Here is a 21,576-nt window from a genome sequence, read left to right on the forward strand (position 1 = left end):
CAAATTAATTGTGCACAGGAAACCGTCTGGTAATAATCATTTAAAGACATTTAACGATATGGAGCAATTTGATATAATTTTCTAGAAGCCTCAAATTGCGGAAGCTTTTACCAAACCACAAAGAACAACTAACAAAGGCAAAACGAAAATTAGGAGGAAATGGTAAATATTTAAAAACAGAGGAGGGTTGTGAAGTTGGAGAGTCTCTGTGCGCTCTGCTGGACCTCAGCCCTGGAATCAAAGGCTGTTTGACAAACTAGCAAAATGACATTTCTCCTGAATGGCGCTGCATCCATCCTTGGATGAGGCGCTCAGAGATTTACTTCCATAACGTGTTTAATCTTAATCAGGACGACCGTCGCTTTTCTGTTCAAGGTCACTGCTAAGCTCCTTTTTACAGCGCCCCCTGCTGTGTGGATGCCAGTGTCAACAATTCATTTACATCAGCTGTATTTACGTCACGGATAGCGCGCGCGCGCGCACGCACACACACACACACACACACACACACACACACACACACCGCCAAATGTCAAGCAGCAGGTCCAAATGTAACTTTCTTATTCGCTTCAGAAATGTTTTCACCAAAATGACGTTTTTGTGTTTGTTTTTATTACTTTGAGTGAAATCCTGCTGAACAGAGCTTCATCCACAGATGATATTCCTTCATGTTTTGTTTTGTTTAATTTGTGTGCCTCATTATTGTTATTATTATTATTATTGCCTGCATGCTATAACACTACCCTATACGTGTAAGAATGGTACATTTGACGCTCTCACATCCGCGTCCTTCCACATTCCCAAACATTTTTCCTCTTGTCTATTTGCAGCTATATCCCAGCTGCAACTAGAACATAGCTTTGTCTGTTAGATTCGCTGCTCAGAGAACCTCAGTTATTTTAAATTAGAGACAAGATTCAAGAGATGAAGAAGAGATTTGAGAACATGAGGACTTTTGTCCTTACTGGACCATGCAGACAGGAAGAGATGATGTGGAGCAAACTCAGACTGAGGCTACTGCAATCTTCAGTATGCGGCCTAACAACAGCAGTTCAGAGGCTACAGTGAATTTGAAGGCGAGGATAAGACTTGCCATTAGTCAGCTTCAAAGACACATCAGCAGCCAGCAATGGGACAAATATGGATGTCAACAAATGGTGAAACTGAACAGTCATCTGGAAAATCCCTGGAGATGTTCCTGGATCTAAATTCTACCTTAAATCCAGTCAGAAGAAGAAAAGAAAGAGATGAACTATACACTAAGGATGAAGAAGTAAGGATCAGTAGTGATCAGAAACTTAGCTTCCTTGTTTTAGTGTTTTTATGACTTTTTTTCTTCTTTTTTTCTTATTTTATGAGAAAAAAAAACGAAACAAAAAATGCTTTTGTTCATAAATAGGCTGTAATACCAGTAAATGTCAAATATGAACCATATATGGCGTCAGTAGTTCTTGGAATTGGGATAAACATCTGCTAAAGATTTCCAAATACATTTTTTGGCTTCATTGATTAAAAAAAACAAAAAACACCAGACCCTCGACACTGGCTGACACCCAAATATGAACACCACATGGGTGCTACACATTCACATGCAACAGCTGGTAACTCTAAGTGCTCTGCAGCTAAAGAGGTAGCTGAAGCAACAGAGGCTTTTAAACCTTATCTTACAATATCTGATGTTTACAAGAGGAGTTGTGATTCATTAAATAAATAATAAGATATAAAACTAAGCTAAACAACTAAAAATGGGTTCAGAAAGAGGTCAAAACACACAAGGTGAGCCACGTGTCTGCCACATACAGTGTCCAGACTAATGGGGAGGCTAAAGGTAAACGTTTAACAAGAAGAAAGTATCTAACAAGGGCAAGTGTGTGGTCATTTCATCTCAACAAATGAGCGAAAAACAAATAAAACCTAATCCAAACCCAATGTCGAGACGCTGCCAAGGACACTTTGCAGCACAGCCCACAGTCAGGAATCCATCGCAGGCTGCTGTGAATCAAATCATGCAACACACTGACTTTCTGTACATGCTAGCCACAGCCTCTGCACCCTGGAACAAAGGCGAACACCAAAACTTTAAATTAAAGCCATATGTAGATTCCACCCATGATTCCCTCCAATCACAGCCAAGGTGGAGCTACAACCCAACCCCCGCCGACGAGGTCATCAGCGACAAATGACTCAGCTTTCTTTTCTTCCTCATTCACATGTTGATGGGGGCTGGATGTCTGTCCTTCGTTTCTTGTGATGGAAACACTGTTCTGTACTTGAATGTTTAATAAAATGAGACATCCTTGTTTCAGAGATGTCATTTTAAAGCGATATCAGCTAAAGATTAAGTGTGACACAGCAACATCACCTATCCATTGTTTGCTGCTCATTTTCTGTGGACCTCTGCCTCTCCTCCTTCACTACATCCATAAATCTTCTCTGTGGTTTTCCTCTTTTCCTCCTGCCTGGCAGCTCCATATTAAACATCCTTTGTCTAATATGTCCACTCTGAAGGGGTTTGTTTACCCGTACTCATTAACATTGTGACTGGGATGTATTTACCCAGTGTTTTTGTCACATCATAGATTCATCATCCTGCTGTCCTCATTCCTACCAGGGTGCCAGACAGGGAAAGGTGAGCCACACCGTACTGACTATGGCATTTAAACGGGTAGGGAGGAAGGGAGGGGGATGATGAAAATAAAGGGATGATGGGATCAAAGGATCAGGCACAACAGGTGGTAGGACACCGCCTCTAGAAATTACTTCATTAGCAAAAGCACACATTGATTCAAGCCTTCTGAGAAACGGCTCCAGGAGTTGTACTCAGGCTTCAGATGTGGTTTAAGTGCCAAAGTAGCTACAGGAAGTCTATTCTTTATCAAAGAATAGCAAGTCTTCATTAACATTCCTGATCAGTTTTTCACATGAAGAAAGGCCAAGGTGTTGCTGACACCATTCAAAGTGGCCAAGTGAGAGCCATGAGCTGAAGTAGGGCTCTTCAGGCACAAACTCAACCTCTTTAGCGTTAGAGAGAAAGATCCTTATATCCAACTTAGTTTATTTTAAGTTTTTTTGACATAGTGTTGTTTGTTTGTTGACATCCTCTCACAGTTCACTGAGAACCCCACACGTCTCCTTCCAACACAAATAGAACACAAAGAGTCCCTAAAAGACCCATTTGATCTGGTTCTTAACTTATTTGCAGCTAATTGTGCTGATTGTTTTTATTGCATCGTGTGGAGATTAGTAGTAAAACTTTCTGATTAAAAATAGTTGGCTTTCCATTTATAATTGGCCAGAAACTGTTGGACGGTCTGCTTGTCTGTTCATTTGAAAGTGTTCCTGCATACCTGTGTCACTGTGAATGCTCAATGTGTGAATGTACCAGAACAAACAGACTAAAAATAGCCGCGGACAGTAGAGCTTCTGAAGTCACACTTATATAAGTATGTAGGTAGGTTGCCAGATATGTGGAATGACACAGCCATGCAGGCCATTCATGGTCTAAGGTGGAAATAGCTCGAAGTGTGTAATAGTGGTTTTCGTGTGCCATCTAGTGGCGAAGTAGGAACATTGCATAAATAATTAACATTACTGCCACCTGCTGGGCTAAACTATAAGTTTCGTGTTGTGATGATTAAAAAGAGAACTTTATTTTGAAAAGAATCACACAAACGACACTTCAGGTAGTGAACAAGGTAAACAAAGAAAGAAAAAGAAAAAGAAGAAGGCGCCTTTGTTCAAGTCTGCTGCTCATTTGAGGTATTAACAAGTTATGTTAATATTGTCTTTACATTAAGAGAGGTGTTGTGACTTAATTTATCTTCTAAAAGTATTACAGCTACTGACTGTGTTCTTATTTTTCTTGCTATATTGTATATTTATTTATTTATCTTTCTGGTAATAACTTGTATTATTATTATTATTATAACCTCAGAACAGCTTGATCCAGATATCAGTCCGCTGTCTGGCGGAACGATACTATTCAGCCAATTAGCGCGGATGAAAACTGGGTTAATTGAAGCTTTGTTGCGCCTTTTGTGAAATGTGAGCGGTCCCTGAGGCTCAGGTGAGAGTGAGTTCCTGAAAAGAGTTCCCGTAGAATCTCAGGTGAGTGTGAGAAATTACAAAGAGAAAAAAAAAATAGTGCAGACGAAGCAAATGAGTCAGCAGGAAACGTGCGTAAACAGGACTGAAACACCGAGCTGCTTCATGTCCAGACAGACCTGTGAGTCAGTTTTCACCTGAGCTGTACCTGTTTCAAGGTCCTGGGAAGACAACCTGTCTTACCTAAGCTAACCAGCTGGTGTTGTGGGAAATGTTAGGTCGGGTCGACCAGGAGATTGGCTTATGTGGTTCTAGATATTATCTGCTGGATGTGAACCATATCCATAGCTCCTCGTGACACCAGGACACGTGACAGTGGAATTTAAAAATATTCTAGCTTCTGTATTCTTAATGATAACTATCAGTTAATGATGATAATGAGATAAAAACACACATTCAGGATTTTTAAAATTGTGTGTCCTCCTTTTCATGTCAAATTGTCTTAAATCAGCTTCACCTGTCCAGTTAAAAATTAATAAACTCAAAAGAGCGATAGCAACACAAAACATTATTTCAGAGGTGATAAAATAAAAACAGAATAAACAAATCTATGGAAACAGATTTGTATCATATGAAATTGATATTAACATAAGATTTTGTGACAATCTGATTGCACCCAAACAGGGTTTTGTAAAGATGTTTCCTAATGTTTGGACTATAAAACAATGATCAATGTGATAAAGAACACAGTTTTTTTTTTTTTGGAATAATAAACTGAAGCGAACATGTGGAAAATATTTCAGTTAGCTCGAATGTGGCGCAATTACAAAGCGCTGTCAGTTTGGTTTGATTTCTCGGCATAAATTGCATAAAAGGATATTTTCAGTCTCTACAAAGTTCCTCCAGAGCCAGTGAAACATCAGGCTGCTGTTTATGGTTTTTCTCATGTCATGAAAAAGGTTGTTTTAATGTGTAACTTCTACTCGACTGTGGGGAGGGCTGCACCAGCAACCTTTTGTAAAGAAATAAAATCAACACTGAGCAGAATTGAGTTCAGGGTACTGGTGCAGACTTCACAGCAGTCCCAGTTTCTCATGTGACCCTGTGGGGAAAAATTGCCCTGCTAAGTCCTATTGAGGCTGTAGATATTATAACATGATGGGAAGGGGAGGTTTCTTCCTCCCTGAATGCAGCAATCTGAATAAAGCAGTAGTGACAGGAGACTCATCGATGATCAGATCATCAGGATAAATGACAAACTGAAGCTGGATCAGACAGGATCCTCATCTGGGAGGACGTCTGTGTCTTGTGACGCGTTTAAACTGGTTTCTGATTAATAAAAGACGGCAGTCATCTTTTCTCTTTCCTAATGACACGCTGAGTCACAACACAGACGCTGATCTGTGCGATGGTTTCATATCTGAAGAGGAGTGTGTGTCTGCTGACACTGTGACATTTCTGTGATTGCGTCTGTGCTCAGTGAGGTAAAGGTATCGAGCGTTACTGAGCACAGACAGACTTAAATCTGCTCTGTGGGTCTGCTGTTGATAATTAGAGAGGCATTTTATCAGAAATGGCAATACGGTCCATGATGTTGTCTTTGGATCTCTTGTCTTGTCTGGCAAATGATTCAGAGTTTTAAGAACAATGTCTTTACGTAATTTTGTGTCGCATTAGTCTTACAAAATCTTTTATTGTGGAAAAACTTGTCAAAATTTTCTGGTATTAGCCAGGAGAAACAGTGCACTTTCACTACAACGATTTGTGTTTGGGCATGAATTTTTCACTTTTTTTTTTTTCCTCACCTGGACGAGATATTTCTTCTGTCTGCTCCCATATGTACTGCATCATACCCATGTACACAAAGTTCATAATTTTCACTGTTAAATGATGAAAAAGTCTACATTTAGAGGTTGGAGAGATATGTTGTGATGCAAAAAGTGCAATGTTTTTTCATGACTCTTCAATGTTTTGCATTGACGCTGGGATGGAAGAAAACATCAGTTTACGATGAGGTGTGTGGTTTTTGTGGTAAGATCCCAAAGACTGTCACTCTTTGTTTGCATGACCCTTCCAAGTTTACAACATCGAGTGGGAGTGACTTAACAAAGTCTGCAATGATTCAGGCTTAGTAACCTCACTGCAGGTGAGCCACGTGTTCTTTCCCGTATGGACGTTTTGGAAGTTTTTAAAAAGTGCTTTGATGTAATTTTATTTTTGTTGTTAGCTCAGCTTCAGCTACTTCTGTCTAAAGCTTTCATCTCCCGGCCTTTCCCACATTTTCTTTGCTGACCTCTTTCTTTGAATAAGTACCTGCGCTTCCTCATTCTACCGCCAGGTCTTCTAGTCCTTTCGTCTTTCCAGTTTCTTGTCCGTATAATGTGATGTAAAGAAGTATCTAGGCAACTTGATAACCGAATACAGCATTGCAGGGAAGCCATAAAAATGGGTTAATTTTTAATTACCAGTTTGCCAGCAGCACAAACACCAGTTGCATGGGCATGTGTTAGTAATAATAAAGACTAAATGCTTTTCTTTTTAGCCCACATTTACCAAGAGCAGGGCTCCTCAACGTTTTGAGGACAGAGTAGCAATTTAAATACCCAACTTATGCATCATTTCTGTGTTGTGGTTGCTTTGCAGTTGTGATTTTGTGTGTGTGTGCATGTTTACAGTTTTATACCATTAGTGAGGTTTCATTTCTTCACAGCAGCTGTGTTTGTCAGTGTTGGGAAAGTTTAGTGAGTTACTGTAAGTAGAACAAGCTGGAGAGAAATGGATCTGTGGCTCTGCTCTGAGCTTCCTGGTGAAGAAAATTAAAAGTGGTAAATGATTGAATACACTTGAGGGCCTTCATTCGCCTGCAGGCTGGAGTTTATTTAGAGGTAAAATAGGAAAACTGACAGCGATCAATTGTTCTAAACGGATTTTGTTGAAGTGAGACTTCCCTGAAATAACTTCCTTATCTTCTTGTTTCATTGTTAGTGCTGTGAATTGAAAATGAAAGTTTGCGTGCATGTTAAAGTCATTATTATTCTATTGTTTTCTGTCTCAGCAGGTGAAAATCAAAGTAGCTTTGTAACCTTTTGAATTTCTCTAGAATCGTACATGCAGGAGTTGTTGGGAATTTCTAAGGTAAGACAAAGTCAGACCCACATCCGTCATGTGTTTGGGATTAGCCCCACTGTTAGGAAGTGACACTGATGGAGCTGGAAGTCTTTAGGGACACCACGAGGATGAAGTTTAATCATCCCAGAGGGCCTCTGTGTAATGTTCTACTCCCTAATAGGTCTCCTAATCACGTTTTTCAAACAAAGCTGGAAAACATTCGTTTAAAGGATGTCATGAATTCAGTGGAAATGTAAAGTAACGTGACAATCTTTGTTTATTGATCAATGCTCAGACAAAAATAAGTCTCGATGAACTTTTTGTTGTAAACTTTAGAGAAGAAACAGATTATAAATTGGTTTACAATTGCAGATTAATCCATAATGAAAATGGTCGTCCAGTAATGGTTCCAATATACACCAAGTGTGTCAAAAAATTAACCCCTGCTGCAAAAAAAGCAGTTGCAATCACCAATGGCAACAGTCTCCCTTAGTATTACCAAAACCCTAAAATATTCAAAAAACCATGTAGAGGAAGATGAAGAGCCCAAAGTCTTCACTCATTCAGACTCCCTGAATCTAAAGTTCTTTAAACCATCCTCTAGACCCGAAATTGCAGTTCCTCAAACGGCCACCAGAGGCTGGCTGCAGAAGTGAGTCAGCTTCCACAGACTGCTGTGTTAAAACCTCCAGATCTACAGAAGGAAGATTAAAGGCGTCTTCTGCCTTTTCCAGCCTCACTGCTGCTCTGTGCACAGCTCCTGTTTGTGTTCAAGCTTTAGTTATTTGTTATTGGTGTTGCTGCTTGGACTGACAGCTGGATGCAGACGCAGATCGTTTTCTTCCCAAACAACATTTCTACTCATGTTAGTTTGTTTTTCTTTCTCCTTTTCGTTTTATTATTTTGATGCATCTCTTCCTTTTTTTCATTCCATACTCCTTTTCCTCCTCGGTGAAGTCAGCGAGTAATGTGAATGAGTCACATCCTCTAATGTCTTGACCTTGTGAGAAAGTGGGCAGCCAGGAGTCACTCAGATTCCAGGAATCCAGTGTGGGAATCCCCCCCCTCCTCCTCCCCCTCCTCCCTCTAGCTTGTCTGCCTTGTCGTTCGACCCACAGCCTTGCTGGTTTCACATACCTTCAGTTTGCTTTATACTGCCATTGACACAGTGCTGTTGATCAGCAGGGGAGGGGAAGCTCATACCTGCCAGGTGGAAGTGAATCTTGCTTCTTATTGGCTGAGAGGAGTTAAATAGGAGTGGTTAGTCTCCTCCTACTTCCCTTTCTTTTCAAAAGCACGAATGAAAGCAGCTGGGAAGTGAAAAGAGAAGGAAATTTTCAAGCAGTGGGCTTCTGAAACAGCTGAGTCAAAACGCAGACAGTCACAGGTTGGTGGTTTTATTTTAAAACTTTTTTTGTTCTGAAGTTTTCTACAATTTCAGTGATTAGGAAGGAAAATGGCAGATTAAACTGTGTCAACTTTCTGTATCAAATTTAAAGGCGAGCATCACTGTGGTCTTTGTACTTGTGAAGTTTAAGGTCAGACATCTGGCCCCCCTCTTATTTTCACCTCAGTTTAACTCTGTTCTTTTTTTTGTTCTCAACTGTTTTTATTGCTAAAGTTCAGCTTTGCATGGGCCGCCTCTGTTTTACAAGCTGCTTTGTTTGTCATCTGGCAGCAGCAGTGGTGACCTGAAACGCTCTGGAGTCGCTATCGCCCCTCATTTGTATTTTAGCAGGGAGCGCTGTGATCACATGACGTGACTGCAGCATCAGGCTAGACTAAATCCAGTGGTTTAACATTTGACTGTTATCACCTCAGTAGGGTGGCGGGATGCTGCTTTTGGACTGTTTTGTTGGGTGTCTTTGAGTTTTCGAGTCACTGCTGGGCGAAACATGACATTTAAAGACATCATAATAAGGTCGACCCTGTTATTGTTGGGTCTACATTACAGTATAAAGCACCTTGAGGTGACTGTTGTTGTGATTTAGTGCTGTATAAATAAAATTGAATTAAATCAGGTTGATAGTCGCCCTCACTTTTCTGACTTTTTAATGTAGTGCTGTGGAATTGTTTCAGTGTATTCATTCAGAAGTCTAAATCGCCTCACACCAGACTGTGTCATGGTTAGATCAGAGAATTATAATCAAAGTTACTGGAAATTCACTTAATCATCAATATTTTTTTTTTCTTTTGTCAGTTTAATAAAGCTCCTTTTTTTTTTTTTTTTTTTTTTTTTCATTACTGTTATTTTAATATTGACCAAAATCAATGTGATTGGTGGGTTTTTGCCATATTTAAGCTGCCCTACATTTGTTCATTTCATTTATGTGACATTTTTTTTTAATTTTGGTTTAATTATTAATCTAATTATTTGTTAATATTAGCATAAGATCTGAATCATTGAATCATTAAATGTAGGAAAGTTCTTAGTTTATAATGACTGGGGAAATGAAACAAGTGATTCTAAATAAGAAGCAACAGGTGACTCATGTTTTGGTAATGATGTCACAAGTTTGATGGTTTGAACCTGAATGGGTTTTTGGATGATTGGAAACGATGCACGCTGTATCAGTATTATGGGATGGGCCAGGCATGACCCAAGCAGTCACTGCTGAATTCCGACAGGTTTTTAAGTCTAAGCTGATTTGGGAATGAAAATGATAATTACCCACATCCCATTGTTGCATCTTGGAGCACCTGCACCAGTTGTAGCAGCAGGAGGACAGTGATGGAGTCGCACTAACTCCTGTCTTCACTTATATAAATGCGTCTACAACTGAAAAAGGCCTTCAGTTTTCTTTCACTTGGAACTTGTAAAACAAATTTGGTATGAACATCTCGTGAATTTATGTATTTATACTGGTTCATAATGTGGTTTCGGGCAGGTTGTTTGTGTCTGTCTGTAAAGGTGGTACCATTTACCTCTAATTTCTTTTATAGTGAGTTGAGCCTAGTGTCCCTTAGTGTTTATATACAAATCCCAGGTTTCTTTGGGTGTTGCTTAACAGTTCCAGTTACACTCAACAGTGTTGCAGTAATGCACAAACCTTTCCTAATGTGGCAACATCCCACTATAGTCCACCTGTTGAGTGATGTAGAGACCCCCAAGGGGGCTGCGTCACCAGTCTCATTCTTTCATTCATCCAGAGCATGGATAGCTCTCTCGGATGACTGTTATTAGCGGTGAGGTGCCGTTACGGCTGCATGCAGTCACATGCCCACGGCCTTCAGGCTGTGATGTTGCAGAAGAGGCAAGCAGGTATAGACGTGTGTGTCTGTGTTTCCTGTGAAAGGGAGAGTGTGTACAAGAGGGTTTTTTTGTATTGCAGGCGTATCGGTTGTTTTTTGTCTGCTGGTAGTCGCCCCTGGCGTTCAGTCAGAGCAGGGAACAGATGGTCAATGGCTGTGTGACGCGGTCTATTGACTTTCTGACTCAGATGCAGAGGCCGCTCCGTGCTGCAGTGGTAACATGGACCAGCTGTGCAGTGTGACAAAATGTATTGATTCTGTGTGAAGTTTTACACATGAACAAACTGCTTCCCTTGATATAAAAGCCTGTATTTAAATGCTCAGACCCAGACTGTTTTTAGCACCATGAGATGAGTGTCATAAAAATTTGAATGCACAGGAAGGGTGTTCCTCTGAGCTTGATTTAGAGTGGCGAAAGGAAGCAAAGCTGGCACCAGACGACGCGCTCGTTTGCCTTAGCTCAGTGTTTAATTGGCTGAAGGTGCTCCTTCTATTTGTGTCCCCTCCTCTCAGAGGTACGACTTGTGTTCCTGGAAAGCTGACAGGCAGACCGATCACTCAGACCTACAGCAAACATGGCCTCCGTTGCACCGTTCAGCCGCAGGCAGTGGGCATCCCAGTCGCTCAGGGTCACCGCCAAAGAGCTGTCAATCGTCTCTGCCCGGGGTAAAAACACCGCCATCGCAGAGCGCTTCTCCAAGTAAGTCCAACCTTAAGTTTAATAATTTACCAGCAGCCACTCAGCAGATCTGTCTTGACTTTTTACACTTCAGAGTTTTCTGCTCTCGTCATGAGCACAAATTAGGTCATAGGTTTCCTCTCAACGTTTTCTTGCCATTCAGCTTTTCTCAGTTTCCCGTTTTCTTGAAAGATGTGACTATCACATTGTCGACCTTTTACGAATTGCTCCAGTTTCACTCATCCTGTCTGGTTTTCAGACTTTACAGAGTAAAACGGGATCTGATTCTTTATGGAGGCCCCTCACCATTCAGGGCATCCCCCTTTACCGCATATCAAGTGACTAACTTGGAAAATGAGACAATGCACGGTAGTTGATCAACTTGACCACTAGGTGATAGTAGTAGTCTGTCAGTTGGTGGGGAATATGCAGGTTTTTGTGTTTTTCTTCCTGATTAACATTAATTGTGTATTTAACACTTATCCTTACTATGCACAAAAACAAACTTTTAAGCCATTGAACTCTGCAGCCCTCTCACATCTAAAGACAGGAGACCTTGCAGGGTCACTCTTTACGACAACCTCCTGAGATGGTTTTCCATCATGCTGCTGGTGTAAATTTACATGAAGAAAACTGCTGATCAGCTGAAATGGGAGAAGCTTTTGGTTAGAGCTGCCCTTTGTGTGTGCAGTGGGTCAAAAGAAAAAGAAGACACTGTAGACACAGATCAGATAAGGAAGTGAGTGCATTTACAAGTTGTTGACAATCTTCATGCGAATGAACTTCACTATTTGCAAGAGCCATGACGACAAAAAATGAACATAATCAGGGGTTGGCAGGTAAATGAAACCTGAAATCTGCTCTGCAGCAGGCGGAGGAGACCCACTTGGGAATAAGTCCGACCACCTGCCTCGATTTGAAAGCAAAAGTTCATATTACATGAGCTATCATATTATCTTGGCAGCTGGAAATGAAGAATGTCATCCAAATTAAGTCTATGGTGGCATTATCATTTCTCCATAAATGTTTGCAGTGTCTCATTTTTTTTTCCTTACCAAGTAGGAGTGGAAAAAACAAACAAACCCACATAACCAGCAATGTAAAATCTAGTCTTTAGGTTCTGTTAACAAAACTTAAATATTCAGTGCAAGACTCAAGAGTCGGTCTTTAAAGCTGGCTGTTGTCCTCATTGATTAGATACAATGTCTCTTTTTGCTGTTGGCTCTGTGCAGAAACAGCCACATCTGGCTTATTAGTGTTAATGTTTCCTCAGCACAGCTGAGAGGCTTTGAGCCAAACTTAATTTGGACTCACTGTCCCAAACATGATTTTTGTCTCCGGGTAGAAACACCTGTGAAGGACAGCAGTGGTTCAGCTACGAACTGGCTGTGTTTGTTGTCAGTTTGGGGCTAAAATGTGTGGTGCAGCCAGTCTGAGGCTGAAGATCTGAAGCGTTGAACAATAAAAAGTGTCGACTGTGGAGAATTTTGTATTTTTCATACCACAGTTATTCATATTTGATGTTTTATTTGAACTTCAGCGAAATCCGCTGCCACTGTTTTCCCTGTTCTTGCCTGCTTGTCAACAAATCAACTTTCTCCTGACACACACAAGAAATGAGAAATTAAGCAGAACGAGTCACTTGTTAAAACTTATAAACCTCTCAGCAGCAGACACATTAATATAAGACAGAGATTAAGGACCATAATTCCCTTTGTTTAACAGGGCAAATGATGAGAAGATGAAAATGATTAGTTTCACTAATTGTGTGATGATGTTTGCTCTGTTGAAAGGATTAGTTGTGGGTTATTAATTGATGGCTTATATTAATGTATACAAGTCACATACTTTTTGCTGCCATCCAGACTTGTAAATTCCTGCTGGTTATCGGGGTCTCAGAAACAAAACAGGAAATGAATCTTCAATCAATTAAAATACTTTATCTTAAATAAAACCTGGCCAATAAAATCTGTTTCACTCTGAAACAATGAATCCACTCCCTCTGTGTACTTTTTGCAAGACGACACGTGATGATGTTTTTCCAAACAGTTTTACTTTAACACATTAACTAATTTATTGTTTTTGGAGAGAAGCGGGAACATTTATTTATTTTTCTAACGAATTTCCTGGGAAGCGGTTCTGCTTCTTCCTCAATGGGCCTCGTCCTCTCAGTTATTGTTTATCTGAAGCAGTTTTTGTCCTCCACAGGTACCAGATGGCAGCAGAAGAGGGCAGCATAGAGAAGAAGAAAACGGTGCGTACATTCAAATTCACTCCTGTATGTCTGTGACGATTCGTTGCTTCCCAGCGGTGGAAGAAGTGTTTTCTATCATGGCCTCAATACTTGGCCTCAAGTTAAATTTCAGAATTAAAAACAAAGTGCTTCACCCTCTCCACCCTAGTAGTCCCTGCACCAGAACCACCAGTATCTATCATTAAAACACAGCCTGCTGCCATGTTTAGACCTGCTAATTAATGCTGCTGCTGCCGTTAACACAGACGCACAGAAGTCGAACTCCATTCAGTGAGTCCTGTATCCCAAACGTGCCACATTTTTTAATCTGAAAAGCTTCGACACTTTCTATTTTTAATTCACAGAGGGGAAAACTTCACCCATCAGCAGCATCTCATTCCCCATATTCATACGAGTATAAACTACTGCGTAGACCCACATGCTCTGCTGCATCATTTCTTAACATTTTCCCAAAAACTATGTGGACATGCACAGACCAAACCCTCGTTCTCTCTCAGAATTTGGAGTTCAGTGACCTCACTTGCTCTTTGTTTACTCCGTTTCTGTGTGGAAATCTCGACTGTAGTAATGTGACTCATTCTGAAAGCTGATTAAAAGCCTTATTAAGGGAACTCCAGCTGTCAGCTAATAACAGAGCAGTTGAAAGGATAATATTTGGCCTTTCAAATGCAGTGTTAAAATATAAACCCTAAACTGCTCTCAGTCTGGCGGAGACTCAAATAACTGCTTGGAGACGATAATCTTGGAAACATCTCCAGCATGCAGCAAGCTCCAGCAGTGAAATTATTCTGTTATCGCTTTGGGCATCAGCTGTTCTGCTGCACTGATAACAAGGAGCCTCCGTCACACCTGGTCAGCGTGGTGACTCGGGCCCTTTCCACACACGGGAAGCCTTTTCTACACTTTTGACCCCTTTGTTTCTTTTAAGTCATTGAAAATGAAGTAAAAAGTAAAAACCTTCTAAGTAACTCTGACATTTTTTGTTCTTGCAGCATCAGAGGTGTATGTCTCTTTAGTATAAGGGCATTTTCTGTAGTGGTGGATGTGAACCAAATATTGTTTCTGTTAATCTTATTATCTGCAGTTTGTACATGCTTTCTCACAAACGCACACGTGTTGTTGTTGTTGTTGTAGTAGCACCACACTGCCTGTCCAAACATCACTCACTTCTTCCCCTCTCAGCTGTCTTAGGTGGCCTGATAATATTTTCTTGCTCAGCTTTGATGCTGCTGTCGTCATGATTTGTCACTATATAAAGAAAATAGAATTAAACTAGGCTTCTGATTGGCCAACATTTCTGTAGAGTTGGTTAAATCATCACCTGTTGCTTTGTAATTTTTGTTTAGATGTGGATGGAGCTATTTTTCACAATGTATCCTTGTAGGTGGGATGTTTTTTTAGAAAGTAAAGTGGAAAACACAGATGTAACTGTGGACGTAGCTTCAGGTTAAACGGGCGGCTTTATACGCCGGTCACTCTTTGCTTTGAGTTTACTTCTTAACCAAATTAAAGGCTCTGATTTGATATTTAATGAGCCACTTTTTACAGCAGGTCTCAGTTACTGTGTATATCATGTGGGTTAGTTCTGCAAGACTTTGGTTTGAGCTACCTGGTCTTTTTTTTTTTCTGTTTTTGTTTTAAAGTTCTTGTAAACAGTATCAGAAAAGTGGATCCAACTACATGGTCACTATGTTAGGGCCACGACTGTGAAACTGCTTTATAACTACGTGCAGCCAGAGGATTTATATAAGCAAAGTTTTCTTGTTGATCCTCATCAATACAAAGAAAACTCTGCTGCCTCTAAAACCTTAGACCCTCCTGTGCGATGAGGTCCAGAGAAGTGATCAGTCCGTAGGTGGTGGGTTTTGCTGATCTCCTCTCTCACACCTTCCTAACCCTGAAAACTTGAGCTTAAACCTGAAGTTGCCTTGTAAAGCCCAAACCCCGCCCCCTCTCCCTGGTATTTTCTACCAGGTTGCAAAACATCTCATCATTAAAGACAATCTTGCATTCCTTCCCCACGTCAAACTTCTCAGGGTGTCAAATCTGTTGTTGTTGTTCGTGTAAATGCTGAATGGCAGTTCTGTCGAATTTCTCTGGCAATCCCTCATTTCCTGAGAGGAAGACTGGAGCTAAAGGTGTTCCTATCAAATCCAATCTCTAAACTAAACATCAGATGTAGATACCAGCCCGGGAGGCTTATCAGGAGATTGGTATTTATCCAGGTTCAGGCTCTGTGCAGTTCTTTGTGAGAGTTTTTATTTTTTAAGGTTTCCACCTCCCTCCCCTTTACCTTTTTCACATTTCCTGTCTTTATTTTCCCTCCTTTCCCTCATCGACTGTCTGTTTCTGATTTTCTCTCCCTCCTTCCTTACCTCCCCGCCCCCTCACCCTTCGCCCCCTTCACTCCCTCTCCTTCCTTCCCTCCTTCCTTTCCTCTGTGTCATAGAAAGGGGGGGGGTGGGCTAGTTGCTTCATTCTGCTTCATTCTGATCACTTCTCAAGCCTCTCACATCTGGGACAGCCTGTAGCACTTCCAGCCGGTCAGCAGACACCAGCACACACACACTTTCACAGCATTTTCAACCGGACAGCCAGGTCGTCTGCCTCACACTCAGGTTTTTGACACACACACACACACACAAAAGGAAAAAAGTTTTTCTAGCTTTCTTTTCAGCTCCAGGTTTATAGATGCGCATGCAGAGCAACTCACGGCTCTTTTGTCTTTCATGCAGGACTTCCTGTTTCCTTTTCATGTCTTTTCCTTTTGTTACCTAGCTCAGACTGTGCACACTCTGCTTGCAAGAATGCGAACATGTAGTTTAATGTCAGTGCAGATGCTGTTTGATTTAGTTTAAATGTTTTTAGCGTCATTCAGAAATCGGAGAGTCAAAGTGGCGTGTGTCCAGCATTGATGGAATTTATTGACTAAACTAAAAACAGACTGAGAGCAGCTAGCATCCCTCAGTGGGAGTCTCCTCTGCCAGAGCCTCAGAAATTGTGAGTCATCATAGTTTGTTGTGTGATTGTTTGTGTGGTTGGCAGTAAAAATGAGGGTTATCTTCTCTGTGGTCTCTGCTGTGTTTGAATTCTTCACCCAGCAACCTTTTCATCTCATTGCATCTGCACGATACACAAAACTAGAGCTGGTTAACTCTCAAAGTTAACCAGCAAGGCATGGATGGGAGGTTTTGTGAAATGTATGCATGCAGACTTTAATTAGATTGCATTGTAATGTTTTGCAGTGAACCATGGAGTATTAAGATTTCCTGCTGCAGAAGCCTGAAGGCAGATACTTGGTGCCCAAAGTGACGATAAAAACGTCTGAAATGACAGATAAGAGCTGGACTAACTCGTGTTTAGAACAACCGTCATAGATAAACGAGGCATCTGAGTCTTAAATGACCAAAACAACAGAAAGCTACAGCTACAGTCGGGTCAGTCCCAGGTTCTTGTAGTTCTTGTATCTCTTCATTCTCGTGCATTAAAGTCCAGCTCATTGGGTGATTTATTTACTGAGTGGAAACATCTTTACTGCTGATTCATTTTTAAGCAGACACTCAACAGGTTTTCTGATTCAAGATTCTTAACATATAGAGTCTATATTTGTTTTTGTGACATTTTTCAGTAAATAATATAAATTAATAGACTTTTTATGCTTAAATCAGTTTTTTAGGCTCTTGTGACCTGGAGGCTTAAAGCCAAACTCGTCAGGTGATTTAACAGTTGATTAATTTGCACAAACATCAGACGTATTCTAGCGTGTACTCCCTCTAAAAATGTGATGCTACACTTGTTTTGAATGGTTATCTGGACAAAAATTACACTTGAAGCTTACCATCAGATGACTTTTTTTTTCCCCAGGACTTTCTTACAATAACAGAAAACTGCACTTGCACTGCAGCGCATTACAGACTTGTGCATCTGACCCACATCGAGTTGTCTTTTCAGATATGAATCTTTTCTTGTTTCCTGACACACAAACAAAATATGACAGCAGAAAGGTTTTGGATGTATAATCAGAAATGCTCTGTATTGTTTGGAAATATGTTTCAGTCTTTGCATATCCAATATTTTTATGTCCATATCTTGTTTTGTTTTTTGAGGATGGGAGGAAAATGAACCTAGATGGTGTTAATTAAATTGACATTGAGATAAAGAGTCTTAAGATTTATTGAAACTAACAGTTATAAAACTGTTTCACCTTTGATGCTACAGAGGTAAAAAATTTAACCGAGTGACTGTTTCCTGTTCAGGTTGTGGAAGCTCTACCCTCGACACTGTGTGGCGGGAACCTGAGTGCTTTAAAGAAACGCTGGGAGCAGCAGCAACAGCAGGAACCGCCGTCCATCCAGAGATCCCAATCTCAGGCCCCTCTGACTCCAGTCAGCACGTTACCAGGCTCCAGATCTGCACCTTCATCCCAAATCAAGCTTCAGCAAGACTCCCTAAAAACTACAGTACTCTCACAGGACCAGGATACAGAGATCCAGGTTCACAGAGTAACCAGAGAGACCAGCCAGGACATGACGGACATGGAGGCGAAGCCCAGCAGAGATTCAGAGGAGCAGGAGGGAGCGGCGGCATCGGCAGCTGAAGTGCCCGAGTGCGAGAAGCCCAGCATCCCCCTCAACAGCCTCAAGATGATGTTCGAGAAAGGAGAAAGCCCAGAAAAGGCAAGTACTGCTTCTCTGTGAGTTTGCCCTCATTTCAACTTTTAGGCGTTTCTGTTTCAGTGAAATATATTTTTATTTTCAGTCTTAATATAGAAACTTTGTAAGTAGAGTAAGCTGTGGAATAAAATCTTCATGAGTACCTAGTTTAGCTTCGTGTGCCTTCCTCTGATGAAGCATCATACATTAAAATGAATCAGAAATTGAGAAGATAAGTTAGTAGTCTGGGCTTCCTAAAACTGTCCACTTGTTCTCAAAGAAGTCAGATCCCCCCCAGTGCCGTCATGCTGATAGTCACATGGTGTAGCCCCACTTCACATCCTCCTCCCTTAAAAGAAACACACACTCAGCTGACTCGCACATTTCTCTCTGCAAAGATCCCTGAGAGATCTCTGCTTCGTGCTCCCCGAGGCAGCTAATTGTTGTTTGTGGAGCATAAAAGTCGAGGAATTTGACGTCCAGTCATGCATCAGCTCAAGGCGTGTAAAATGAAAAGTGCTCGTACTCCAAAGTGTGGCACATTAACAAGAGCCACGCTGTTTCCTCAATAGAGAGCGACCATTTTATGATGAGCCACTGTGAGGCTTTCAGAGGTGGACTGATGAGTCCGAACTCGATGTGCTTTACAAATTTAAATTTGGGGTTTAGCCTTTAACTACCGTGACCTCCCAGTTATGTAAATGTAAAAATACTGAAATAAACATGACCACTTATAAATACACCAGCAATAATAAAAGTAATAGTTAGAAATTCTAAAATACAAATGCTAAAAAAGACAAAACGGTTAAAATAATAAAAATACTAATATAACAAAAACACTTCTAGTTAAAGGGCTCATTACAAACTGGAACAGTAATTAAAAATGTGGTGATTAGACACTAAATATGGAAAAAAAACTTCATATGTGTGAGCTAATGAGTGCTTTAATAGTGGTGAGTTAAATATTTAAGACATGACCACATAATATTTATTAATAAAGATGTGGAAATGAAAGCATGTATGACCTTCTCAAGAACGCCACTAGAAAGGGAGGAAAAAATTCATTTAGACACAGTATGATTAAACGGCTTACTTGGAAATAAAAGCTGTGTCCAGCTCCTGGGGGGGCAAATACACCAGGACATAGGAAATTTTGAGACATCTGGCTCTAAATATCAGAGAGATAAGATTTGATTTAGATTACTGGGAAAATAAGTGAGTCATCAGCATAACAATAAAATGGGCGTTAATAATGGGACCCAGTGAAAGACGTGTGCTTTGCAGTTCTTCTCAGTCCTACAAAATCAACAACTCCACTTACTGTTGATTCACTTTCACTCAGTTTTGACAGAGGTTCAGTTTTTCTATTATTAAATTTGATTGTTTGATGTTTGTGGTGCTCAGTGGGAAGAAGACCTCAGTATTTAAAAATGTTACAAATGTATAAATTGTCATTAGGCCAGAAAGGATAAACTGTTGACAAAAAGGTGAAAATGGTGAATTTGTTGGCTTTCTTTGGTTTATTTCTTGTCATCTTGGTTACCCCAAGAGGCTTGGTTCTTCCCGAGGTTTCTTCCAGTTTTTCCTTCCCTTTATCTCCATGTGTTTGCTCATTTTTTTTCTCTCTCAAGTTTCAGCTTTCGTGTTCATGCTGCTCCCAATGTTTGGAGGAGCGGGTGGACGGCTCAGTTTTCAGCTGATGCTAACATGCTTTAAAGCAGCGGTCCCCAAACTGCTTATGTCCGACAATATTTTCACAGACTAGTCTTTAAGGTGTCGCGGATAAATACAACAAATTAAAACCAGTACCGGTACCAAAAAAACGAAGATTTATTTCAAACACACGGGAAAAGATCCAGGGAAACAGAGTTGACGATAAAAACGATAAAAAAAAAAAGATTAAAAACCATAAATTTCATACCCGAGCCTCAACTCTCGCGGCCTGGTAACCAGTGTTGGGACTAACGCGTTATTAAGTAACGCGTTACAGTAACTACGTTATTATTGTGGTAACGAGCACGGTAACTAGTTATTATGCCAAAATCAGGAACGCGTTACTCGTTACTGGGATTTAGATTGGCTCGTTACTCGTTACTTCATGTGGTGGCTATCGCGGAGCTTCCACAGATTCAGTAACATTAGCAAGTGGTGGAGGCAGCAGGTGGATGAAGGAAAAGGGACGCAGAAGGAAAAGAGACCCGAGGCGGCCGCCGGTCCAAGTGTGAACTGAACTTCAGGTAAGAAGTTATAACCTGCAGTCTCTCTGGGTCAGATATAAACCAAGTTTAGGTGGAGTTTATTTTCGTTGTGCTGACTTTTTCCGTACTGCGTGCTAGCTAGCATGACGGAGTTTCTATACAGCTGGGTGGGTGCTATGATGTTAACGATGTTAAACTTTATTTTGTTCATAAGTTATTAGAGTTGCCAACCTTCCCATCTGGTATTCAGAGAAAATATTACGCGTTTCTTATTGAGGTGAAAAGGAACAGTTTGTCCCGTAATTCAGCTACAATGGAAAAGGCACAAAGCTGGAGTTATTCTGTGTTTACGCTGCACAGCTGCCTCTTCTTCTCTCATTCTCCCCCCTCCCTCTCCCGTTTCTACTTCAATCATGAAAACTGATCAATGATCAGCTGATCGGCTCTCTTGTTTGTTTATCGCCCACTTTGCGCCGAAAGAGGAAACCAGCGGATGTCGCGCTAAACAACAGCAGCACTTTTAAGCTTGATCAGCTGTTGTTAGAATTTATTTAATATTAATTTCTAGTATCAGCTGATGTTTGCTGGAGCCACAGCTGCAAAAAAGATGCTGGTCATGATATGGTTTGGTTATCTGGTGAGAGGGAAACATGAAGATGAAACCAGGAGATGTCCTTACTGAATCATCAGAGCTGAACAGGTGATGGAGAAACAGGTTTACCTTTTAGGTGACATGAATGAGTTGAAGTTATGAACTGTTTCTGAGAGACAAATAACACCAGGATCCTTTTCTACGTAGCTGACAGCTGGTAACTGTGCAGGGGCGGGTCTAGCAAAGTGTTGCCAGGGGTCCATGTAGGGCATTAACAGGGAGAGGGGGGCACAAAGAAATACTTTTCTTTCTTATTCTCATTTAAAATGTCTATCTTTTAAAAAATAATAATCTGAATCTTACAACAAACGATTGATAGATTGATGCATATATACCATCAAAACAGTGTACATCACTGTCACAACAGTGTTTATTTTCATTCAAAGGCTTTATGATTTTTCCTATAATGGTGGGCCGGTCTCTAGTCAAAATGCCCGGGATGATTTTTTTTGTCCCAGTCCAGCCCTGTATGCAGCTCATCTGCAGTCTGGTGTTACCTACATCTTCCTATTCAGAAGGCAGAATTTCCGAGTTCTGAGTACAATCAAAGCACCACGACTGCAGTTTTTGTGTTGATGTAAAAGGCGCACATGACTCTGTGACGTAGGCTAGAATCATGGCAGCAGTCAATGACGGTCCAGGCGTGGGATTTCTCTAGTGGAAATATGCACATTATCTTTTCCTTTCTATTGGTAGGTGGCACAGTGCACTTGTGGCAAGTAAGCAAGCTAGAAGAC

General features: G+C 40.8%; 1 protein-coding gene across 3 annotated transcripts in view; it reads left to right on the top strand.

The window, feature by feature from the left end:
* Nucleotides 1-3,984: 3,984 nt before the first annotated feature.
* lima1a (LIM domain and actin binding 1a) overlaps nt 3,985-21,576 on the top strand; it is a 29,980-nt gene continuing 12,388 nt past the window's right edge. Inside the window, exons 1-4 of one of the 3 annotated variants that reach the window (XM_082518538.1) lie at nt 3,985-4,107; nt 10,918-11,104; nt 13,292-13,337; nt 17,594-18,013. In XM_082518538.1, coding sequence (XP_082374664.1) covers nt 10,980-11,104; nt 13,292-13,337; nt 17,594-18,013 — 591 coding nt within the window. In that variant the 5' untranslated portion in view covers nt 3,985-4,107; nt 10,918-10,979. Of the gene's footprint in view, nt 4,108-8,291; nt 8,540-10,917; nt 11,105-13,291; nt 13,338-17,593; nt 18,014-21,576 lie in introns of those variants that run through there. The other 2 variants (XM_082518537.1, XM_082518539.1) reach the window with 2 other exon arrangements.

This window comes from Aulonocara stuartgranti, assembly GCF_965226115.1.
Source record: "Aulonocara stuartgranti genome assembly, chromosome: 20".
Taxonomy (NCBI): domain Eukaryota; kingdom Metazoa; phylum Chordata; class Actinopteri; order Cichliformes; family Cichlidae; genus Aulonocara; species Aulonocara stuartgranti.